This window comes from Solanum dulcamara, chromosome 1 (genome assembly GCF_947179165.1).
Source record: "Solanum dulcamara chromosome 1, daSolDulc1.2, whole genome shotgun sequence".
Lineage (NCBI taxonomy): Eukaryota > Viridiplantae > Streptophyta > Magnoliopsida > Solanales > Solanaceae > Solanum > Solanum dulcamara.
Genome location: NC_077237.1, coordinates 58,001,691 through 58,028,885, shown reverse-complemented (window position 1 = coordinate 58,028,885; position 27,195 = coordinate 58,001,691). Strand labels below are relative to the sequence as shown.

The window sequence follows — 27,195 nt, the reverse complement described above, 5'->3', positions numbered from 1 at the left end:
TTTCTAATGACTTTACTAATCTCATATTATCATGTGTTTTACTTGACCATTGCATCCCATGATTTACATTGCATTTAATGCCCTCACACTTAGTACATTCCAACATACTAATGCATTGTGTCGTAATGTAAGGGTTGAGGTTGAAGATCATATTCATCTACGTGTCTAGTTTAGCTTTCCTATCTAGCAGTGTTTGTGGTGAGTCCTCATTAATCGGAGACTAGTTATCGAATTGGTTATTGTTTTCAAAGAATTCTATTATGTTGCATATTGAGGGTGAGCTAGGGACATGTCTTAGCACCCGCCCATATTAATGAGTACAAACATCTAGTTGGATAAATGTTTTGAGTCTATATTGTCAGATGACATTCTTCATCTACTATTCATGGTTTAGACTCTCTTATGATATTTCCACTTTTACTTTACCTTATGTATGCTTATGATATGTACAAGAGGCTTGGTTGGAGTCCTTCGGAATTTCGATCATTGTGTTACGACTAGGCCCTAAGGTTGGAATGTGACAACATATTTCCCCTAAATCCAAAATCTTCTCTCCCAAGTTTCCTCTCAAGAGTCTTCTTCTCCCTTAAGCAATTCAAAGAATTTCTTTGAGGTCAAGCCTCCATTCTCTTCGATTTAGGGCTCACAAAGGTCAAGGTATGTAGGATTTCATCCATGGATACCTTTCACTCATGGAATTCCAAAGATTTCTTGTCAAATTCTCTTTTGATTTCTTGAATTAAAAGCCCAAATTTCATGAATTGCATTGGGTCTTCTTAATTATGATATACATCAATGCTATCAGCCTAATTATGCATAATTTACATCATATTGTATGATTTCAAGTTGAATTTCAATGACCCATGCTACATGCTAGTTTCAAGTATGATTTTATTAGATATAATCTTGACTTTCTAGATATACTCTATGAAAGCTTTATTAATGAGTTTAAGGAAGATTTATGCAAAGAAATTTATGAATGATGGTTCTATGATGTTTCAAGCAAGTTAATGATAGGTCATGTTATGACCCAAAAGATATTTTATGAATAAAGATATGTAATGTTGGAAGGTCTACACCCACATTACATGTGTTATATGATAGATGAGCTAATCCTATGATTTTACTATGATGATGCTAGATGAGCTATTCTTATGATATTTTATAGAGATGGATATATATATATATATATGTCATGACCTAACCCCGTAGGCCGCGATTGGGTCTGATCTGGACTCCCGTATACATATTTATCAGTTGTGGTCAAGTCGAATTATAGACACGTAATGCATATAAATCAAGTGTAGTCAAACTAGACTACAAATAATATGATACGTACATGAGAACCCCAATGGGTCATAGCATTTCATATATTTGTAGCCTCTTTCATTTGCATCATAACATGAAAGGGCACGCAAGCCGATAAGGCTGCCATAACATAATAACATATACCATACATCACGTAGACCCAGCTGAACCAAATTGACATACACAACCCACATATACATGTCTGCAGACCTCTAAAAATATTAATGACAACATATGGCGAGACAAGGCCCCCATCGTACCCCTAAATAATAAAACAATACTGTGCAACAGCGGCTAGTGCCAAAACTAATCTTCGATAAGATGGAGCCTTTTCTAGCTGAGCTGAGTGGAATCCTAAGCTGACGGACTCCAAAAACATGTATCTGTACCTGCAGGCATGAAATGCAGCCCCCCGAGAAAAGGGGGTCAGTACGACATATGTACTGAGCATATAAAACATAACATAATACAATTAGAGGCATATCTGAAATAGAGAAGCAGGGGGTAAAGCATCAAATTAGAAACCTGTACCTGTATTTTGCAAATCATTAAAACATGCATGCTCAAATTATACCATATAGCCAGCCTATCAGGGATCCGGTGGATACATCTGTAAAACCATCATAGCCCCAGTGCCATCACCACTTTATTACATCACATCATCATATATATATATATATATATATATATATATACGTACGTACCTTGGCCCTCTAGTGAGGGACTCAGTGGATAATACAGTAAACTGCACACGAGAACATACCCTGGCCCGAGACTTAGTGATAGAAGGGTTACAGTATTCACGAATAGAGTAGTGAGTAACTATATGCAATTTAAAACATTACCAGATACTTGACCATATAAGAAGATTAAACTTTTTTCTGAGGACTCGAGTAATGGTGTAATCATCTCGAGTGTCCTCTAAATGCCATTATGGGCTATGTCAGTTGTAATCTCGAGGACCCTAGACATGTACCAAGGTAAGTCCAAGTCGCTTATGGAATCAGAAACACTTGTTATCATACAGTCTTTAAGACTTGGAGCCTGTACATTGGTTACCTCTTTAACATATAGAAGTTCCCAGGGAAAATAGTTCAACTACTATAAGAGTTCAATATTCAAAAGTAAATAAGAGATGCTTAAGAATGGAGTTACCCCGGAGCTCATATCATATTTAACTTACAACTAAGACATGCCAAAAAAGAAAGAGAATAAGCTCTATATAGTCTGTACTTTCCTTCCTGTGGTCATCATGTACATATTTCATACTCGGCCCATCCTGGGGCTCGGTGAAACAATAATGCATCATAATCTCATTTTCATACCAAGTATATATCAAGAGAAAGGAGTTCCATACGCTACTTTTTAACACATAGAAGTCTTAATAGGTAATACTCAATTCTTACAGGAGTTCTAATACCAAGCAGTGGATAGGGATTATGAGGCGTACTTTTAGTCTTGGGAATGAAATTATCCCCACATTTCACATACAATTTACTTACGGCTAAGACATGCTAAAAGGAAAGAAAGATAGCTTTACATACTTAGTCCAAAAATATGCTAAGAGAAAGCTTCACATACCTCTTACGAGTTACTATTTATCACGTTCGCCTCGTAGTCCTTTGAACCTATTCAAAACGGAATCAATACAAATATCAAATCCCTGGCTTTTCAGCATCTTAAGTTGTACACGAGTATTTATAGAACTCATTTCCTTGCTCATTTCCATGACTAGTTCTTTAGCTAGTTAAAGAGTTAACGAAAATCGGGCAGCATCTCCCCTATAATGTGCCCTATCTAAATTTGCAATTATACTCCTAATACCTACATCCAACTAACAACAATAACCTGAAGCATATGTTCAATCAATTCACACCAACAATATACAACATAAACTCCAAATAACTCGCTTGAAACTACGATACCAAAATAGGGTTTCTAGTCTTTCTTTCGCAAAACCTTTAATTATATGAAATGAGGGATTGTGTGGATGCAACTAGAAGTACCCACATCCCTTTTAGAATACATTTAGGCCCTTCAACACACCCCCACACACCTGAAGAAGCACACCACAAGCACAATAATGTACTTCGATGACAATTCAACTATAACGACTCCAATTTAGATTGTCTTCAACGTCAATAATTTCTATGACATTTTCACATTTCCAGAAACATATAGGGAGTGTTAAACACTCCATAACAACACTATAAAGTCAAAATTGAAAGGATAAACCTTACCTTATTTGAAATTGGCCAAAACTTATCAAAACTGCACCTTGGAAACTTCTTGATGTGCTGAAATGGGGCGGACTGTTTGTGTCACTTCTCCGCTGCCCCAAATTGGAATTTTATGTTATAAAACATAATTATATAACCGTGGTATACCTTAAATAATTAATTCATGGAATGAAACTCGAAGGCTTACCTTGGTAGCCCCAAACCCGTAGCTCCTTCTTCTTGCCCTCCAACGTTTTCCTCTTCTTCTTTCACACTTTTTTAGGTGTAAAGATAAAGAAATAATTCCATATATATCATAATATACATATATATATATATCTCCACATGCTTGAGGAACACTGTAGAGAATTAATTCACGGAGGAAATTTAGAGACTTACCTTTAAAGGAAGCCATCCGTAGCTATGTTCCTTTGCTCTCCAAATTCTTCAGCTTTTGGCTAAGTTTTAAGATAAGGAATGAACTCCTTAGTCACTTAACATACATATATAGGGTGGATTATGAGGTGACATGTGTCATCCCCTAAGGGTGACACGTGTCCAATCCTTATTGGACTATGCAGCCAATTAGGGGCTACCACGTGTCCTTGGTGGGGCCCACCCCCAAGCAGGTGGGTCACCTTATTACTTGAGGTGCTGCCACATGTCGCCTTCCTAGGCTGCCATGTGTCTTTCTCTTCTCTTCCACGTGGGTTCGTAATCTCGTCTTATTTTAAGAACCCGTGTAATCCTTACTACGTAAGCTTGGTATGTACTCAAGTGGCTTAGGTATGCAAGATTTTTAAATTGGTAGTTTAGTAAGGTAAATCAAGTCCTACGACTCATTACTTGGCATTCAACTCCTTCCTACTTCTCATGAGCCTAGTTCCAACCTTTCCTACCATGAGGTATCACATTCTTTCTTCCTTAGAGTCGTTTGATGGTATCATAGATTAGCCGGCTCACATGACAACTTCTAAGAAGCTTAGGAGGCATTCCGAGCTTAAGAGTGTAGGGTGTAACAATATATATATATATATATATATTATCTTTTCCTATGATGTTTATGATCATTTTAGGACAGTTCCATTGGGATAATGACTAAGCACCAAGAGGACTTTTAGGTGGGGTTTGGTATGGTATGCTATTGAAGCTACACAAGGAAATCCTAGTAACAACCTTTTAGTCCCAAACTACATCGCCTGCATAGATTTATAGATGCCAATATGGCGAAGCTAGTGGATCCACATAGCAAAGTTAGATGAGTTATTAATGGAATATGTCCTCGCAAGGTAGCCTCCCCTGTCTCAATATGGGAGTCATCAGATTTCATGTATTAGCTCACATGGTCTTATATGTCGGTTTCTGTTAAGTTATGAGTTCTTATGATAATGAGGTTTTGATGCATTGACCAATGAGTTAATGTTTTAATATTTTCATGACTTTATTCATGTTTTAAAGATATTGGTTCTACATCCCATGATTTATATTAATTACATCCTATGTTTGTTGTTCATGCATCTTCTCACATACTTAGTACATATCATCTACTAATGCATATTTTTTGCCTATATCATATCATAATGTAAGGTCCGATAATCACGTTCATCCTCCTCCCACTCGTGGCTAGTGCTTGGTATTAGCTTATTGTTGGTGAGTCCTCACAATTTGAGGACATGACACTTATTTCATATTTGATAGTTGTTACTTCATTTCTCTTATGTTGTCTATATGGGTGAGCTTGGAGCTTTTCTTATTCCCCCATCGAGTTAGTAGAGGTACGTTAGATAGTACGAGTCTATGTTGTCACTTTCTCATTTCGAGACTAATATTCTATTTGAGATTTTGCTTCTGCATCTTGATTTTGCTTTATTGATTATTTACCTTATTTATGCTTACGTATGTTATGCTAAGAGTCTTGGTTGGGGTATTTGGGGACTCTAATCGTCGTGCTACGACTTGGCCCTAGGTTGGGTTGTGACAATCTTGGTATCAGAGTACAAAGTTCAAGTGTCCTAGAGAGTCTAACATGTCGCGTCAAGTAGACTCTTTTTCATTGATGTGAAGCGGGCAATATCTATGAACAAGTGGCTATAATTTGTCTTAGGAAATATTCCTCTTCTTCCACGATCTCAAGTGTGGTACAATTAGTGGAAAGCCGAAAGGGTTGAAGAGGGTCTTATAGTTTGGGAAAGGTTCAAAGTTGCATTTCTCGACCACTTCTTCCCACTTGAGTTAAGGGAGGCAAAGGTGTTGGAATTTATCAACCTCAAGCAAGGAAACATATGTGTGAGGAAGTATGCCCTCAAGTTAACAATGTTGTCCAAGTATGCTCCTTCTTTGGTAGCCGACCCTCGTGCCCAAATGAGCAAGTCTATTTTGGGATTATTGGAGTTGGTTATGAAAGAATGTTGAACTGCTATGCTCATCAATGAGATGTATATCTCTAGGATCATGACTTATGCCAAGAAGATTGAAGGAGAGAAGCTTAAGAAGAGGAATGTAAGGTAGTCCAAGAGGGCTCGGTATGAAGGTGGGTTTTCTCACAATAAACCCGGTGGTGGTTAAGTTTCAGTTTTCTAATGAGCCAGGCCTAAATGTAAAGGTAGTAATTTCGTATTTAAGGGTAAATTCATATCATGGCTTAAACCTCAAAAACTGATTTCTAAAGGTTGCATCTATCATAATGTTCGGGTTAGAGATACTAATTCTGAAACTCCTACTCCTGAGTCAGTTCCTGTTATTAATGAGTTTTTGAAAGTTTTTCTCAATGATCCTAGGCATTCCTCCTAAAAGGGAAATCGACTTCGATATCAATCTCCTCCACGATACTCAACATAACTTTATTTCTCCTTATCAAATGGCCTCAGCAGAACAAAAAGAGTTAAAGGAACAGTTGAAGGATCTGTTAGATAAAGGTTTCATTAGATTGAGTATCTCTCCATGGGGTGCTCTAATTCTCTGTCAAAAAGAAGAATGGTTCTCTTCATATGTGTATTGATTACTGGCAATTGAACAAGCTCACAATTAAAAATAAATATCCCATCCCAAGGATTGATGACTTGTTCGACCAACTTCAAGGAGTAAGCTACTTTTCAAAGATTGATCTTTGATCGGGTTATCATCATCTCTGAGTAAGGGAATGTGATATTACGAAGACGGCTTTTAGAACTCAGTATGGTCACTTTGAATTCTTGGTTATGTCTTTTGGACTAACGAATGCCCCTGCAGCTTTTATGGATTTGATGAACAGGGTGTTCAAACAATACTTGAATATATTTGCTATAGTGTTCATTGGTGATATTTTGATCTACTCTCAGAGTAAGGAAGAGCATGCCGATCATTTGAGGATTGTATGACAAATTCTCAAGGACCATCAGTTGTATGCAAAGTTGAGTAAATGTGAATTTTGGTTAAGGTCAATTTCTTTCCTTGGCCATATCATTTCCGGTCAAGAAATTATGGTTGATCCAAAGAAGACCAAGGTGGTTAAGAATTGGCCTAGACCATTGACTCCTTCTGATATTCAGAGTTTCTTCAGCTTAGTCAATTATTATAGATAGTTTGTGGAAGGTTTCTTTTCCATTGCATAGCCCTTGACTACTTTAACTCAAAAGAAGGTGAAGTTCCAATGGTCCAAGGTATGTGAGAAAAGCTTCCAAGAGTTGAAGGATAAGCTTACCTCTGCTCCGGTGTTGAATTTGCTGAAAGGTTCCAATTGGTTCATTGTGTATTTTGATGCTTCACGAGTGGGTCTTGGTTGTGTTAATGCAAAATCACTACTAAAATCCTTTAAAAAAATGACGCAAAAAAGCAACAGACTGCGTCGCTTTTTTGGTCAAACTCGACGGAAAAATAACGCAGTCACTTTCATTACTTTTTTGGTCAATGCTTTTGCAAGAGCGAAGGACAGGGCCGTAAAAAGCGATGGACTGCATCGGCTCTAATTTTTTTTAATTAAAAAATATATAAAATAAAACAACGGACTCCGTCTTTTTATTTTTTTAAAAAAATAATTATTTAATAAAAGCGACAGACTAGTAGTCTCCATCCGTCGCTTTGTTTATACTGGTCTTCTTAAAATTTTACAGAAAAGCGACGGACTTTGAGTCTCTGTCTGTCGCTTTTCTGGAATAAAAAACTCTAGAAAAGCGACGGATTAAAGGACCCTTTCCGTCGCATTTCCCCAATATTTTTTACAGTAGAAACCTGTAGTTTCTGCTGCCCACCTGCAATCAAAATTTAATTCACTTGTATTCAATTCAGCCCATTCAAACACAAATAACAACAAACAAAATACATAAAATACATAATAACAAACATAATTAAACACTTAAAACGAATAAAATCATAATTTAGAACGATTTAAAGTGTTTCAAAGTTAACAAAAAAATTTAAAATATTCATAAACTAACATAGGGAACTCTAAGGACTATTTGCTATATATTCATCACTATCATCGGAATCATTCGGAGTGGACCCTCTTGAATAACGGGGCGGAGGCTGACAGGCGAGGTTGAGCACTTGTTCTTTAATTTGTTCAACTTGTTCATTCATACTTTTTTGATCCGCGACCCTTTTTTCTCTGATTCTGCCAATGCACGTGTAAGTTCTATAATTTACTCAGACATTGCAGTTATCTGAACCCCGTCAATAGCCTCGGCTTGAGCGATAATCCAATACCTTCTAAACCTGATTCAAGTCATCGTACATTATTCCTAGAGCCTATTTCATATATTTAGCCCTTATGGTTGTCTCCAACCACTTTTTTCTGTCCAAATTTGAGTGGACTGTTCAGGCGTTAGCTGAACCGAATCTCCCATCTCACGTATGTGCCGTTCATAATCTTGTTGCATATTAGAAAATAAAAGTTATAATCATTATATATATATAATAAAAATAAAACTTAGAATCAAAATATATTATACATTATATCTTAAATAACTTACATAGGCTCATTCGGCCCTTTCCTCCACACACTGATCCGAATCCGACTCATTAGTCTTTTTCTTCATATGAGTCTTTTTAAAGACTTCATGACGATAGAGAGTGCGTCCTAATTCTTTTTTCTATAAATAAAAATACAATTAATGAAAAAATATTTTGTCAAATAATTTATTTTAGAAAATGAATTTAAACTTAAAATTTAGAAACCTTATCATCTCCCTCTGAATTGTACCAACACTCTTTGCACCTCCGGTGTGCAATGAGCCACCCTTTAGGCTGGCTCTTGTCTTTTTTCCTTGATCGAACAAAGCCTTGGATTCTTCGGTATCCCAATACCGACATAATTCTTCAAATATATGAGGCAGCATCCAACCCGAAGGTGCCCGAGTTCATAATGCATGTTATACATCCACAAACGATGATCCATCTACAAAATTACATATATTCAAGCGTAATTAATTAGTTTATAATGACTACAATTCATCGAGACTACAAATTCTAATTAATTCAAGTTATAATTAATTAATTCATATAATAATTAAGTTCAAGTTATGATTAATTTAATTTATAATTAATTAATTCATATAATAATTAAAGTCCAAGTTCATAACTTGAATATCTTCCAAACATCAAAAATCAGTCAACCAAATATTTTTCTAACTTGAATATCTTCCAAACATAAAAATCCTAAATTCTAATTTCTAATTACTTCATGTTTTAACCGTAATTTTATCTTCAAAAACATTTGAAGTCCAACTATAACACAATACTCAATTCACAATCTAATTAAAAAAAACCACAATTCAAACTAAGGCCCTAAGATTTTCATTCATATTCTAACTTCAACAACTAACCAACTTAACATAATATTTGAACATCAACAACACTTTAATTACAACTCCAAAAAATATTCAATTCACCATTTAATTCAAAAAAAAATCCCAACTCAAAGAAAAGACCTAAAATCTAATTTCTAACATTCATCAATTCAAAATCACATATACAAATTAACTATGTTAATAACATACATTAAACAAATTAAATGAAATAAATTAACTAACAAATTAAAAAATTAATTTTTTTTTCAAAATTAAAGAGCCCTAAAACTAACTAACCTTATTAACAATATGGAGAGAGAGGCTGACGGTGGGGAGGGGCGGCGGCAATAACGGCGACATGGGAGGGCGTGACGGCGGCAGTGGAGAACAGCAGCAAGGGGGTGGGGGTTGGAATTTTTAGAGAGAAGGGGGAGGGTTTAGAGAGAGAGAGAGAGAGCAGAAATGAAAAAAAATCGGGTCTGTGTTTCAAATATTTCAGAAAGAGCGAAGGACAGCGTCGCCCTGTCCGTCGCTTTTTTAAGTAGTTGACTGCCATTTTGACCAAAAAATCGATGGATTGGGAGACGCTGTCCGTCGCTTATTTTTAAAAAAATTGATAAATAAAATATAATAAAAAACGACGGACGGAGACATAATTTTTAAATAATATTTAATTATTTTTAATTAAAAGCGACGGACTCCGTCATTATTTTTATTTTATAATTAGTTTTTAAATATATTTATATATGACGCAAAAATTCGCCAAAAAAAGCGACGGACATATAGTCCCTGTCCGTCGCTTTTTATTAAAAAATATTAAACAAAATTAAAAAATAAAGCGACGGACAACGTCTCAAATTCCATTGCTTTTTTGAGCAAAGCAGTCCGTCGCTGTTATTTTCATCATTTTTTGACAGTTTTTTAATAGTGAATGGTAAAGAGATAGCTTATGATTCAAGGCAACTCAAGGCACATGAGAAAAATTACCCAACTCAAGATTTGAAGTTGGCGGCGGCGATATTTGCTTTGAAGTTGTGGAGACACTATCTCTATGGTGTCCATGTGGATGTTCTCACTAACCACAAGAGTTTGCAATATGTTTTCACTCAAAAGGACATGAACCTTCGACAAAGGATATGGCTTGAATTTTTGAAAGATTATGATATAAGTGTGTTATACCATCCAGGTAAGGCGAATGTGGTTGTCGACGCTCTTAGTAGATTGTCCATGAGTAGTGTTGCCCATATTGAGGATTAGAAGAAAGAGCTAGTTCGGGATATGCATAGATTAGCCCATTTGGGAGTTCGATTGGTTGATTCCGAGGATGGTGGCATTATTGTACAAAACAATTCTGAATTATCTCTTGTGGCGGATGTTAAGACAAAACAAGATAGTGATCTCGATTTGGTTGAATTGAAGAAAATGGTCTGAAAAAGCCACTGAGGCTTTCTCCCATGGAGAAGTGTTGTTTTAAGATATCAAGGCCGATTGTGTATTTCAAATATTAATGGTTTGAAAGATATGATATTGTTCGAAGCTCATAGTTTGCGGTATTCCATGTATCTTCATTCCACAAAGATGTATCGTGATTTGAGGAAAGTATATTGGTGGAATGGCATGAAAAGGAATATTGCAGAATTCGTTGCTAAGTGTCTTAATTGTCAACAAGTGAAGGTTGAACATCAAAAATTGAGAGGTTTCTCTCAAGACATTGAGATTCCTACTTGGAAGTGGGAAGCCTGAAATATGGACTTCATTATTGGGTTGCCTCATACTCATAGGCAACATGACTCTATTTGGGTGGTTGTTGACTGAATGACTAAGTCAGCTCATTTTCTTCCTATTAAGACTTCACATTCAGGTGAGGATTATGTTAGGTTGTACATTTGAGAGTTGGTTAAGATCCATGGTGTTCCATTGTCTATCATTTCAGATCAAGGTACTCAATTCACATCTCAGTTTTGGAGGTCCTTCCAAAAGGGTCTTGGTACTCAGGTGAAGCTTAGTATAACTTTTCACCCTCAGACAGATGGATAGGATGAGCATACCATCCAAAAATTAGAGGATATGTTGAGAGCATGTGTTATTGATTTTAAAGGAAATTAGGATGAGCATTTTCCATTGATAGAATTTGCTTATAATAACAGTTATCACTCTAGCATTCAGATGGCTCCATTTAAGGCTTTGTATGGTAGAAGGTGTAGATCCCCTATTGGATGGTTCGAGGTTAGTGAAATTGCTTTGATAGGACCCAAGTTGGTATTTCTATGGAGAAGGTTAGACTCATTAGAGAAAGATTGAAAACATCCCAAAGCCGACAAAAGTCTTATTCGGATGTAAGAAGAAGAGAACTTGAATTTGAGGTTAATGATTGAGTTTACTTGAAAATTTCACCCATGAAGGGAGTGATGCATTTTGGTAATAAAGAAAAGCTAAGTCCTCGCTATGTTGGGTCATATCAGATTTTGAGGTATATTAGTAAGGTGGCTTATGAATTGAATTTGCCTTCCAAGTTGGCACCAGTGCATCCGATGTTCCACGTGTCTTTGTTGAGAAAGTTTGTTGGTGATGCTAGATCCATTGTGCCCTTGGATACATTGAGGTTAAAAAGAGTCTTTCATATGAGGAGGTTTTGATTGAAACCTTGGATCGGCAAGTCAGAAAGTTGAGAAATAAAGAAATACCTTCAATTAAAGTGTTATGGAGGAACCAAGAGGTCGAGGTGCTACATAAGAAGTCAAAGTTGATATGATGTCACGATATCCTCATCTCTTTCGTGCCTAGTTAAGGTATTTAGTTCCTTCATAATCCAATCAGCCCAAATCATGTGTTACAGTTGTTCTCATGATTTCATATACATTCATGTTCATGAAATGAGTTTTAAAGTCAAGTTTTATCTTGAGATTAAAGATTTCATGTTTATTGCATTATTGAGATGTTTTGCATTCATGATGGATTGTTATGTTCCTTTCCTATTCCATTCATGATAGTTTGAGTCCCATTCTAGGCTGAATGTTCCCAAGGGGGAGATATTGTAAGATTTCAAAAGTTGGAGAGTTAGAAAACGAGGATGAAAAGATGAATTTCTAGAAAAACTCTATTTTTGGAACAAGGTGATGACCACGAAGGCCATTACAGGTCGTGTTCCTCACCACAGTTCATGGTGTGCTGCCCTAGTAGAAGTTCAGAGACTCAAACTCTATAGTAATGGGTCCACGATAGGGACCACAGGCCGTGGTGAGCTCCACGAGCCGTGGTGCCCTCCGTGGTGACCCTCCCCTGAGACCCTCAAATTTCCACTCCAAGTCTTGGACCACGTCCCAACATACGGCCCGTGGTAGTCTAGGCCCTTTTCAGAAGTTGAAGTCCAGCTCCACGATGGGGACCACGATCCATATTGGCCTTCATGGGCCATTGATGGTCCGTCCACGTGTTCAAATTCAGTTTTAAGTTGGAGTTATTTTGGTCATTTTTCTATATTCCATTAGTGAATGTGGACGGTTTTTGGGACTAGATTCTTGTCTATTAACTAAACTAAATTCCCTTAACACTCTCATTCTCACATATTTCCCCAAAATCCAAAATTTTCTCTCTCAAGTTTCCTCTCAAGAGCCTTCTTCTCCCTCAAGCAATTCAAAATATTTCTTCGAGGTCAAGCCTCCATTCTATTCAATTAAGGGCTCATAAAGGTCAAGGTATGTGGGACTTCATCCATGGGTACCCTTCACCCATAGAATCCCAAAGATTTCTTCTCAAATTCTCTTATGATTTCTTCAATTAAAAGCCCTAATATCATGATTTGCATTGAGTCTTCTTAATTATGATATACATCAATGCTATTAGCCTAATTATGCATAATTTACATCATATTGCATGATTTCAAGTTGAATTTCAATGACCCATACAACATGCTAGTTTCAAGTATGATTTTGAGATATGATCATGATTTTCAAGTTATACTCTATGAAAGCTTTATGAATGAGTTTAAAGATGCTTTATGCAAAGAAGTTTATGAATGATGATTCTATGATGTTTCAAGAAAGTTAATGATAGAGAAAGTTATGACCCTAAAGATATTTTATAAATAAAGATATGTAATGATGGAAGGTCTACACCCACATTACATGAGTTATATGATAGATAGCTACTCTTGTAATTTTATTAGATGAGTTATTCTTGTAATTTTACTATGATGATATATATATTATCTTTTCCTATGATGTTTATGATCATGTTTTATGAGAATTCCGTTGGGATAATGACTGAGCACCGAGAGGAATTTTAGGTGGGGTTCCATCCGGTATGCTATTGAAGCTACCCAAGGGAATCCTAGTAGCAATCTTTTAGTCCCAAACTATGTTGCCCGCATAGGTTTACGGATTCCAATATGGAGAATCTAGTAAATCCACATAGGAAAGTTATATGAGTTACTAATGGAGTATGCCCTAGCAAGGTAGCCTCCCCGTCTCGATGTGGGAGTCATCGGATTCCATGGATTAGCTTGCATGGTCCTATATGTTGGTTAAAGGTCCTATCCCACACTAGTTTCAGTTAGGTTATGAGTTCTTATGATAATGAGGTTTTGATGCATTGATCCATGAGTTAAATATTTTAATGTTTTCATGACTTTATTCATGTTTTAAAGATATTGGTCTTGCATCCCATGATTCATGATTACATCCTATGTTTATTATTCATGCATATTCTTACATACTTAGTGCATTTCATATACTAACACATAATTTTTGCCTACATTGTATCATAATATAGGGTCCGACGATCAGCTCATCCTCTTCCCGCTCGTGGCTAGTGCTTGCTATTAGCTTATTGTTGGTGAGTCCTCACAGTTTGAAGACATGAAAATTATTTCATATTTGACAGTTGTTACTTCATTTGTCTTATTTTGTCTATATGGGTGAGCTAGGAGCTTTTCTTATGCCCCCATCGAGTTAGTATAGGCAAGTTAGATAGTAAGAGTATGTTGTCGCTTTCTCGTTTCGAGACTTGTTTTCCATTTGAGATTTTACTTCATGTGTGTTAGCCCATGGATATTTTAGGTTTTGGGGTTTCGAGTCAAATTTTCTTGGATTCTTCCATAGTAGTGTCCGTAACGACCTAGAAAACGACTCTAGTAGCCCCGGCGGTGCATTAGAGGAGTTTAAGAGTATTTTATTAGCGACGGAATAGAAATTAGGAGATTTTGCGAGTTTTCGTTTGTGTTAGCCCACGGATATTTTAGTTGCCGGGGGCTCGGATCGTATTTTCTTGGATTATTCCATAGTAGCATCTGTAACGACCTGGAAAATGATTCCAATAGCCCTGGTGGCGCTTTAGAGGGATTTAGGAGCATTTCATTGGCGACGCAATAGGAATTAGGCGATTTTGCTAATTTTTCGTGTGTGTTAGTATCTTGGTTTAACTTTATTGCTTATCTACCTTATGTATGCTCATGTATGTTATGCTAAGAGGCTTGGTTGGGGTCCTTCAGGACTCTAATCGCCGTGTTACGGCTACACCCTAGGTCGGGTCGTGACATTATGTATATCATATTAAAAGCATATAGAACAAAACTTGGACTTCTTAAAGTCTCAACAACTAGAAGTAGATAGAAAGATTCAATATCTAAACACAAAGTTTAATCTAGAAAAAATACCTACAAAAATTGAAATAGAAAAGTTAATACGGACAATAATAGAAAAACTTAAAGAATTAGAAATCAAAAATACTCAAGTAGTAACAAAAATTATAGAATAAGTAGAAATAATAACTACTGAGATAAGCGACTTAAAGGGAATAATTAAAAGACTAGAACATATTTCACTTCCATGAGCGAAGAAGACATAAATTATCAAAAGGCCTTAAAAATACAACAAAGTATCACCCAGAGCCAATAGGCTTCTCTGCACATATCCCGTCAAGCCTATCAGATAAGGTAATACTAAAACAAAATAAAACAATAATCGCATTATTAATAGAATTAAACATAAAATTAGACAAATTAATAAAAGAAAAATAACCTGAAGTCCAACCTTCAACAAATACGGAGATAGACGAATTAATTTCTCAATTAAAGAAAGTTGAGATAACCCCACAACACAATAAACAAAAAATAATTAAAAAACCGCAAAAATGGACTTTTTTCAAATAGATCAAGAAGGATCATCGAAGAAGACGGGCCAAGAGTAAGTTTTCCGAGACAACAAAATTGGGAATAATTTTATCTCTAGAATATTAGCAAGAAAACCCACTACTGAAGAACAAGAGCATGAATTAAATGAAATAATAGATGTAGACAAAGACTTACAAATTTTTCAACATAATCAATTAAAGTTATTAAATCCCAAAATATTAGACAACGTAAAATATTTCTTTAGAGATAATCAATTATACAGACATTACAGAGAATAACAGATCTTAGCAATAGGAGAAAAGGACAGATCTCAGCAATAGGAGCAAATTTTTCAACCCTAGACTTAGTAAATCCTGCATTCATAAAGACAATAAAGAACCCCAGAATAATGTTAATGCACATGGGATTAATAGTCATAGGAATAAAAGGATTAACTCAAAAAAATCTAGGATCCAAAGTTTTAATAGTACTATATGATGATAGATGGTCAGATTTAAAGAAATCTATAATAGGATTAATAGAAGTAGATATGACAAACAATGGATGAATATTTTATATAAGCCCAGATTTTCTAATAAATCTAAAAGAATTTGGAAAACATATTAAAATAGGAATACAGACCAAAGGTTACGAAGAAATGAATAGTGGAAATAACTTGTTAATGTGTGTAGGTTTTATAGGAAAAATGACTTTAAGTAGTAATACAAAATTTAAACTTCAAGTAAATGATGTAGTAGAAGTAATGGGTAATAAAGGGATAAAATTAATAAAACCTATAAAAATTTACTCCGGAAGAATATGCAGGTTTAGAAAGGAATTTAGACAAACTTAGCAAACCAAATGTATTCGCACCAGAGAATCATCTAATTTATACTAGTTCTAGAGGAGAGACTTCTATCAGATCCACAGACTATACTTATACAAGTCAAAAAGAATTAGATGATAATGAAAGAGAAAACACTATAGAAAAAGAACAAGAAGAATTTATGAATATAGAAATAATACAAGAATGCTATGAAGTAGATAACGCTATAGAAGAAGCAAAGAGACTGTATAAAGAGAATAATTATGTAGTTTTTAAATGTAAATGATGTAAAAAAGGCAAACTAGATATAATTGAAACAATAGAACATTTTAGAATATGTAAAGATAGAGATGATAATTTAGCATACAGAACAAGAGAATCAGAATCCCTATATACAACCTCTGAAAATGAAGAAAATGAAGACATCTTATCAATAATTAGTCATACAGAATTAATGGATGCCACCAGTTCAAATAGTGCTAGCCCTTTCCAAAGAACTACTCCAGCCCAAACTATTAGTTATAGTACAGGAAATCTACCGCGTAAAGCATGGTGTAAACCTGATACAGAAATAAATGAAAATATTAAATCAGCAGGAAGAAGAATGCCAATAGAAGGATCTTATATCGCGGAAAGATGGATGTCTTTTTATAAACTATATTTTTCTCTTGCTTTAAATTGTATAACGAGTTTATATTCTAATCTATCTATAATATCAATTAACTGGTCTAGTCTACTGCTATCCTCTTTTGTATGATTTAATCTTAAGTCATGATCCATGAAATTTATACTACTTTAAAATTTGTTTCTTTCAAATTCAAAGTTTTTGCACATTTTATAATGGGTCCTTTACAGTTTAATTGTTTGATGGAATTTTTTTTAATTGTTTGCTTAAGTAATGATTTGTAATTATAAATTCATACGGATATACATTGTTATGCCCCCTCCCCTCTTTAAAAGAAGACTTGGATGATACTTAATTTTAAAAGTTTTTGTTTGTTCATAATTACATTTTATTGTCACAAATTATTTTTCAAACTATTCTTTAAATTGTGAAGGACAATTTGAGGCTATTGTCGATTGTAACTTCCCTCTTTTTTGTGTTTCATATCTAAACTATTGAGAGTGTGAGTTTCATATCTACACTATCACTTATTAGTTTGAGAAACACGTCTCTCTCTTTTATTCTACTCTAATCATGGTGTGTGTATTACGCCCTCTCTTTCATTTTTTTAAAAAAATTATCACATCACACTCCACATGGACAAAATATTCCATCTTAACAAAAATTAAATAAATTATTAAAATTAATTAAAAATAAAAATTAAAGTATTACTATCTTCCGCCCAAAAAATGTTATAAAAAAATATATATTTATCACTCCACCACTTTCTCTCACCCTAACCCCCCTCCCTTATTTTTTGGTTTTATTTTATTTATTAAATTTCTTTTATAAAAGTTTTTAAAAAAATTCTTACTTCATCTCCCCTCTTCAAATAATAATTTTTATATATATATATATATATATATATATATATATATATATATATATATTATTCTGTACGCAAGTAGAAAAAAATATTTTTCTAAAAATATATGTACATATCTAACACAAAACGAGAAATATATATAAAAAATAAATATAAATTAAGAACGGAGGGTAATATGGGGTGGGTATAACTTTATTTTAAAAAAAAATAAAAATAAGAACATTTTTAGGAAGGAGTGAGGGAGGGGTGAAGTATGATTTTTTTTTAAAATATTTTATAAAAGAACTTTAGAAAATTTTAAAAAATAAAATGACGTTGATTGTGTGTGTGTTGGGGGGGGGGGGGGGAATTGGTGGAGTGTGTGAGCAAAATATTTTCATTTTTTTTAAAAGTAATTTTTTTATAAAAAATAATATCTTTTTTTTGGGATAGAAATACTTTAGTCTTTAACTTTTAACTAATAAAATAAAATGATGTTGAGTGTGTGTGGGGGGGGGGGAGGGGGGAATTGGTGGAGTGTGTGAGCAAAATATTTTAAATTTTAATTTTTTTTTAAAAAGTAATTTATTTTATTAAAAACTAATTTTTTTGGGGGATAGAAATATTTTAGTCTTTAACTTTTAACTAATATCAATAATTTATTTAATTTTTATTAAGGTGGAGTATTTTATTCATGTGAAATGCCATTTGACAAAGTTTATTCAAAAAATAGAGAGTAGAGAGAGTGTATTACACATACTAAGATGTGTTTGTCAAATTAATAAGTGATAGATTAAATATGAAACTCACACTTTCAATAATTTAGATATGAAATTCAAAAAAATAAAAAAAATTATGTGTATTTTTGACACTTATCTCAAATAATAATAAAATGTATAAAAACACTATTGAGAATAGCCAAACTAATAGCAACTGCTTATTGGATATTTAGCCAAATCACTCCGATTATTCTTTTTTTTTTTAAAGAAAAGACAAACCTAAATTAACTTCTTTCTAAATCAAAATTTCTAAAGCAAATCCAAATTAGACTGGCTGAAGTGTACTCAGTGGCGGCGGTACAGTTTTAATGCTCATAGTACTTGAGTTTCACGCTTTCAAAAAATCTATAGGAGCTTAAAAAACAGGGTTTGCAGTTTGTCGTTATTTATTTATCTCTTTCAATCTCGAAGTCTGCAAAGCCAAATTTGTGAATCAACAAAGATTCTGGGCTCCCCTGTTTGTTTCATTCAGTAATAAGATAAATGGAGAGCAACCATAGCAATAATAACTTGGAGCAAACACTGCAAGCCGGGAAATTGTACCGTCATGTTAATTCCCTCATAGTCTCTCATCTTCGCGATAATAATCTCAATCAGGTACGATTTCTTCATTTTTTTTGGGTTTTATATACACATTTAACCTTTTGAAACTGCTTGCCTTCTTCTGGGAAAAGAGAAATCTTTGATGGCTGTAAATATGTAACATTACAGTTGTTGGAAAAATTACTACAATATTGAAACTTAACAGAAAAAGACCGTAACAACTTATCAAATCAAATGTTATGTCGTCCTTGAGAGAGACTTCGGTCCTACTAGGATGCACATTTGTTAACTGTTGCTCTCCGAGGTTCCACAACACTTCCAAATACATCACTCGTTGCTGAAAGTCTGGACTTTGCAAAAAATGAATTGCTTAGAAAAAACAGAAAGAGAAAAACACATTTGGAAAAGAAGAGAGAATAGTTTTTGGTGTAGGAAAAAGCTCAAAATCTGCTTATGTAGGTTAATTTTGGAGGTATAACAGAGGGGGCTTAGTGAGATGTAACAAAATTAAGATGATTGTCACAATTACTTGGTTTTTACAAAATAAAAATGGTTGTTATAATAGTGATTGAATGTTGTTACAAAATTTATTTTAGTAATATATTGGGATATATTCTTGTAAGCATGTATCTGGACACTTCTCTAGTATATTCGAAATAATTAAAAATCTTTTCTTAAAATCGGATTTGGGATAGGTCTCACATATATATTGCAAGCAGGGGGCACATTGATCAGTTTTGCCTAAGCCACTCCTCATGTGCGCAAGACCCCTCCCTTTTACTAGCTCGTTACAAGCCCAATAAAGGGCAACTCAATATAAGGAGAAAAAAAGAGCATTTTTAATTAATGAGAGACTTTTGTCTTTCACAATAGACAAGAAAGTGGTTGGGGAAAAATGGACCTACAAGAATTCTTTTTTCTTTGCATTATTAAAAAAGAAATAGTGCCAAACGAAAGAAATAATTCCATCAATCCTTCACTAATGCAAAGGTGAAGAATAAGAACAATTTTTGCGAAAAGGTTGTCTAACCCTATAAAAGACGAAGGCAAAACTCAAAGCAAGGAGGGCGAGCTTCTATCCAAGCTCCTTGCTGAGGGTAATGAAAGGAATTATTTCAACACCCTCCACTAATGCCAAAGGTAAAGAATAAGATCAAATTTTGGGCAAAGGCTGCCTAGTGCTATCAAAGATAAGGGCAAACCTCGAAGCAGGAAGGACGTCCAAGCTCACCTCATTGAGGGTAATGAAGAGATTGTTGCCGTAGTCGTCGAGGCAAACTCAGTTATAGATACAAAACCTACCAAGAAACCATTTAAACGTATTTCTAGTTGAAAGAATGAATTGCTTGAACTAATACATTCAGACTTAACTGATTTGAAGAACATTGTTAGCAAAGGTAAAATGAAGTATTACATCACTTTTGTTGATGATTTCTATAGATACAATATGTTATATCTTCTTAAGTCTAAGAATGAGGCTGGAAGTATTTATTTGAAACTCATAGCAGAAATGGAAAGCTAATTGGACAAAAAATTTGAGAGACATAGATTTGATAGGGGTTCAAGTAGTACTAACACTCTAGAAGCTCGGGTCTATCTGACAACATATGTGCAAAGTTGTTTTGTCTGCATGCTTTGTTCTTCATAGAGTCCCTCAAAAGAAGTTGGGCAAGACTCTATATCTTATGAAAAGAGTTTGCCCCTAACTTGAAATTTCTAAAAGTATGGGAGTGTTTTACTAAGCTTGGTCTAGTTGTTTTCAAACGTTAAAGGTAGGACCTAAAACTTTTGATACTTTTTGTATTCCTTATCCTCAAATTAGTGTTACATTATATCTTTGAATGATTAATCTATTTAGGAATCTGGTGATGCAAAATTTTTTGAACATGTTTTTCCTTTGAAAATTGGTGTGCCTAGTGATGTGCAAAATAATGTTTCTACGTCTATGCATGTTAATTCTCATGTTGTGCCTTCTTGTGATGTTATTGCTAATGAACATGAAAATAAACTTAGAAGGAGTAAAGCACGTAAAGTTGAGACTAGCTTTGGTCTTGACTTTATCACTATCTTTTTGACTTATAATTTTGACATTGATGTTTTAAATGATGAACTGGTGTCTACCTATTTAATAGAAGAAGGCCTTAAGATTTATGACTAAGCAAAAAGGTGAATAGATGCTATATTTTGGAAAGAGGCTATAAAAAGTGAATAGATGCTATATTTTGGAAAGAGGGGTATAAAAAGTGAATTTGACACCATACTTGAGACTTGTATGATTTGCCTATAGGTTGTAAACTCATAAGTAGCAAGTGGATATTTAAGCAGAAATTGGGACCTAATGGTACAATGGAGAAATAAAAGGCTAGATTTATGAGTAGGTGTTTTGACCAAAAGAAATGTGTTTATTACTTTGATATTTGGGGAAATGGTCAATATGCCCCTCTATTATTCAAAAAACAATCAATTTTACTCTCGGTTATAGTATTTGTATAAAAATTTAACGCACAACTCTACTAGTGGCTATGCGTTTGCTTTGGGAGTAGGTGTTATTTCATGGAAGTCTTCCGAATAAACTTGTATAGCATGGTCTACTATGGAATCATAATTCATTGCTCTTGAGTTGGTAGAGCAAGAGACCAAATGGTTGAGAAACTTTTTGGCAGATGCGCCATTGTGGGAAAAACAAGGTTCACCCGGCTCTCTATGTTGCAACTCACAGTGGCAATTGGAATTGCCGAGAACTGTGTGTACAATGGAAAAAGGAGATACTTTCGTGTTAGACATGGTGCGGTTAAACACTTGTTGAAACATGGTGTTATTTACCTTGAATATGTAAGGTTTAAAAGAAATTTAGCAGATCCTTTAACCAAAGGTTTGACAATGAAAATGATCCTTGAAATGTCGAGGGGTTGGGGCTAAAGCCCATGGATTGATATAGTATGGAAGATACCCATTCGTGGTCAAACAAAGCCATATAAGCCTTCAATATGCACTACATTTCCTATTCCTATGGCGTGTGGTAGTGCTTTATTAGGCTGAGCTTATTTTGCTCTTAATGGTTCCATAGACTTATGGTGGTCTATGTTTAGATAGATTTGATGGAATTATCTAAGAGAGTGTAAAATTGTGGTCGCCTTCTATGGAAGACTTGTGGTTGTCTTTCTAAAGCACTCAAGAGACCCAAGGTATGTGCATGACCATAAAAGCACTTTGTTAGTATTGCAGAGTTTGCTTAACATTTAGGATATGGTATCTATTGTGGGGGTCTCAAATAAAGTCCATTCAGCTCAAGAGTACTTCACTTTGTGCATATTGTTTGTTGCCCCACGACATTATGTATCAATTCAAATCGAAAGATATCGACACATAAATATATATCCTTCCTTTGTCCAAAACTAGTGTTTATTTTTTTTACCTTCATATTAGTGGAGGATTGCTGGAATTGTTCCTTTTCTTTGACATTATTTTTTTTAATAATGTAAAGAATAAAGAATTCTTGTGGGTCCATTTTCCCCAACTACTTGTCTTATGTGAAAGACAAAAGTCCCTCATTGATTGGGACAAATTCTTTTCTTCTCTTTATATATATTGAATTATTCTTTATTTGGGGTTGTAAAGAGTTAGTAAGTGGGAGTGGCCTTGCGCGCAGGAGAAATTGACTTGAAGACAAAATTGGTTGATTTGCAATATATGTGAGACCTAATCCAAATTTGGTTTTGAGAAAAAATATTTTTAACTTTTTTAGCCTACCAAAAAGTGTCCAAATACATGTTTACAAGAATATATCCAGATACATTACTTGAATAAATTCTGTAACAACATTTATCACTATCGTAAAATCCATTTTAATTATGTAACAACTCATTTAGTCCCCTCTGTAACAACTCCAGAAGTTGGTCTATACAAGCAGACCATTTGCAAGCCTTTTCCTTTACCGAAAAATATTCTCCCTTCTCCAAACTTGCTCCTCTTTTTTTTTTCTAGGCAATTCAATTTCTACAAACTTCTAGCCATGAGTGTTGTGGAAACTTGAGGAGCAACCCGTTAGAACGATGTGCATCCTAGTCAGACTAAACTCATTTTCAAGGCAATAGCCTGCCATGACACAACATTTGTTTTGATTAAGTCGTTACTGTCTTATTTCTATTAAGTTTCAATATACTAGTTTTCCCAACAACTATACCTAGGTAAATGAGGAGGGCAGAAGTTGATTACAGCATAGAAGATAGTCAAACAATGATGAATACCATGATTCATGTGGGCGTCCCAACTAGTTTGAGATTGAGGTGTAGATGATATATATATATATGTGTGTGTGTGGGGGGGGGGATTTCACTGGGTATGTTGTTGTGTGTATATATGTATATATAAATTTAAAATTACATAATGCTAGTTAATTTGTTAATAGATGAATGTTTTTATCATGGTAGATTTTTAGGAGTCTTATTATGTTGCACTTGTTGAAGTTTATGAATCTCATCTAAAAGCTTAAGCTATTAGAGAGAGCCTGCTTTTATTTATTTAATTATATTCTCAATACGTCCCCTCACATGTGGATCCGATTCATTTTTCATAGACCAAGCATGTGGAAATTGTTTTTGATAATGAGTGATGGTGAGATTCAGTCCCAGGATCTCTGTCTGCTATGATACGATGTTGAATTATGTGACCATATCATCTTAAAACTTAAACTGTTAGAGAGAGCAAACTTTTAATTATATTCTCAACAACACCGTTGGAGCTATTGTTAGACTGATGGATAAGCAACTTTTTTTTAAAAAATAATCATCATTTCCAGGTCAGATTGTGGGGACCTCGACTAATTCCACGGGAAACCTCTCACCTTTAACCAACAAAAGGTATCGGGTAATTCTGTCCACCAAGACTAGAACAAATGAAAAGAAATTACCTAGTATTTTTGTTTCTTCTGGAATCTAAATCTGAGATTCATGGCTCTTATCCCAGTTCATTGACCACTAGGCTACACACCCTTGGGTGCTTGATGGATGAGCAACTTATGAGAATGTGTGAGAGATTAGGCTTTATTTGTTTGAGCATCAGGTTAGAAAATGTTTTTTTTGGTGACCATTCCCTACCTTGATGCCCCCCCCAAGTTACGGAATGTTAAAAGCAAGGAAGTTCCAATTAGCCTTTGAACTAAATTCAATTATAGTGTAGACAAGGTCGTGGCATCAAATCATATCCTGGAATGAGCTATTTCCAGTTTATAGTTGTTCAAGTTAAGAAAGTTGTTTGATTAATAGCTAAGAAAGACAATTGAGTATGGCATCCTTGGAAGAAAGGAGGAAATGGTAACGGAAGGGTAGAAGAAACGGTAAGATTCTTCTTCGTGAGGTGATGTATGCATTGATTTGTACTTGTGTACACATAGATCTGCTTTATTTGAGATCTATTCCTATTACAATTATTTTGGAAGAGATAAGTATTTAGAGTGTTCAAACATTGAATGGATAGTATCATAATATTTTTTTTGATAATTGTGGTGACTGGGCCAACTTTCACACACCTTGACTAAGTGTTGTGAAAGGCAATTGTCACGCCAATGGCAATAGGTGAGGCGACCCTTCATCGCCTATTAGCTTTGTGGCGAGGCGATCTTCAAAAGGCAACGCCATGGCGACAAAGGCGAGAAAGGCGACCAATTTAGGGTTTTAAAAGTTAAAATGTAATTTTAGGGTTTTCTTTCCAAATTTGCATAGTTGCACTTTTAGACTTCGACTATGACTCCAAAGTCGACTCGATTAGACTTCTGCAGCGATTAGCCAGACTTTTCCGGCGACTTCAACCAATACGTATTTCTTCTTTTCTTTTTCTAATTCCTTCTTCTTCTTTTCTTCTTATTTTCTTCTTCCTCTGTTTCTTGTTCCTTCTTCTTCTTCAGATTTCAGAGTTACTTCTACCTTTGTGTTTTTTCTCACTGTTTTGACTTTTCTTCTTTTTTTTCTCATTCAAGTTCTAGACATTTAGTATGTACTATCTATTTTTAGTTTATGAATTCAAATATTTGCTAATATGTTATTGCTATCGAGATTTTAATTATTTATAAATGCAATTAAATTCTTTTAATTTTTTAGTATTAATTGGCGCCATATTTCAAAAAAGCTAGCATCTCGCCGCTCGCCTCGCCTTGTGGTAAGGCAGACCCTTGTTGCCTTTCACCGTCCATAACATTGCCTTGTCTAATTCCACGAGGTACTTGCTACCTCCCACCAACACAAGTACCGCGTAACTCTATCCACCAAGGCTTGAACAGATGAGAAGTAGTCACTGATTGTGTTGCCTCCACGAGATTTGAAATTGAGACCTCATGAATCTCTACCCACACCATTGACCATTAGGCCATACCCTTGAATGCCACTAAGAACATATTCCTTCTTTAGTGCCGGGGGTGGCGGCGGGGTAATTGGAGATTTGTGCTTAGGATATATATTCATTTAGTAAGTTGTCAAGAGTACCCCTATGTCATGAGAGGTGTTGGAGTGTTAGGTGAGAGGTTTTAAATTGTTAGGTGATTGAGTGACTTGGTTCAATTCAGACATTGGCGTTGACCAACAATTGGATGCTTATAAAAAGGGTAACTTGAGTGTGCCCTAACATTTGGTATCACAACTTATTGTCTTTCAGAAGAAAGTATCTTCAAACTGTACCTCAAATACTACAATTCTCTTTGCCTCATTGCAATTGTAATTAGTTCTAGACTTACTGGAGTAAAGAGCTTTTACATATAACCTATGAAGGCTGCATAGCTTTGGAAAGTGCTTCTCTTATTTGTCCTCTATTCATGGTCTGTTTTCATACCTCCATGATGCTCACCGTGGCATGTTTATCATACCTCTTAGACCATAAGAGGAAAAAATTCTAAACAGACTTGCCATGTCTTGTAATATACAGGAGCCCATGCTAGCACGGGTCCAATATATATTATTTTTTGGTTTTAATTTATGTGACACATATAGAATTCGGAGAGTCAATCAAATTTTTAATATGATTTTTAGATATTTTAGTTTGTTAATTATTATGATCTATAGTTATTTTACGTAATTTTCAAATAATATATGTTACTTCCTGTGTCCCAATTTATGTGGTACTAATAGAATTCAAGAGTCAACCAAATTTTTATTACGTCTTCTAAATTTTTAAATTGTTCATTATTGTGATTTATAGTATTTTTATGTCATTATTTAAATAATATATGTTACTTCCTTTGTTCTAATTTATGTGGCACTGATAGAATTTCAAAAGTCAATCAAATTTTTTATATGCCTTTTTAAATATGTTGAAATTTTAAATTATGTGAATTGTAGTACATTTTTCGTAATTTTCAAATAATATATGTTACTCTCTTTGTCTCAATTTATGTGGCACTAATAGAATTTCGAGAATCATCTAAATTTTTGTTTTTTATTAAGTTATTTATTATTGTGATTTATAGTACTTTTTACGGTATTTCAGATAATACATGTTACTTCCCGTGTCCCAATTTATCTGGTAGATAGAAGCTGCTACAACCGCCAGCTGCTATCATGGCATTTGGAATTTATAGCTACGTTGCATATCTAAGGTTTTGGATATTCAAGCCTCACTTGTATTTTTTTTTTGCGGTCTTAGCTAAGAGGAGTCTCCCATGACTTTCTTAGCCTCCTAGCTACAGAATTTCGCAAAATTCTAGAATTCTCAATGCAATTATCCCCTTGAACAAGGAAATGTCTACAAGAACTCCACAAAATTTGACTTTAAACTTTTCTTTGCGGAGCCCAGCATATGTATTCTTGGTTTTTCTTGGTCATTGTGCTGCTTGTTTCTTTCTGTCTCTGATACATGATATGGAGACCTTCCATAGCATATCTGTAATAACATATGGGCTGCAACTGAGGTCTCCTAAAGCAGTCATCTTTTCCTGGGTTTAACTGCTTGGTCTAACACTATGATGGGATTCTGAAAAACAAGGTTGAGCACATCAGCCTGTGTCTTATACATGTTTTGAATAGAAATGGTATGTAGCTAAGCTAAGTTATTTAGAGGTCTTGATGAATTCTGCTATGCATGTATGACAGGCTGCAAGTGCTGTAGCTTCAGCTACAATGACACCAATGAATGTTGAAGCTCCTCCCAACAAGCTACTGGAATTGGTTGCAAAGGTTTGTATCAGTTGGTAGCGT

The 27,195-nt window shown here is 34.7% G+C and overlaps 1 protein-coding gene across 5 annotated transcripts in view; it reads left to right on the top strand.

The window, feature by feature from the left end:
* The first annotated feature begins 18,712 nt into the window (after window positions 1–18,712).
* Window positions 18,713–27,195, top strand: part of LOC129888477 (cleavage stimulation factor subunit 50) — a 28,595-nt gene continuing 20,112 nt past the window's right edge. For 4 of the 5 annotated variants that reach the window (XM_055963539.1, XM_055963601.1, XM_055963681.1 and 1 more), the window contains exons 1-2: window positions 18,723–19,069; window positions 27,091–27,174. In XM_055963539.1, coding sequence (XP_055819514.1) covers window positions 18,956–19,069; window positions 27,091–27,174 — 198 coding nt within the window. In that variant the 5' untranslated portion in view covers window positions 18,723–18,955. Of the gene's footprint in view, window positions 19,070–27,090; window positions 27,175–27,195 lie in introns of all 5 variants that reach the window. The other variant, XM_055963477.1, reaches the window with a different exon arrangement.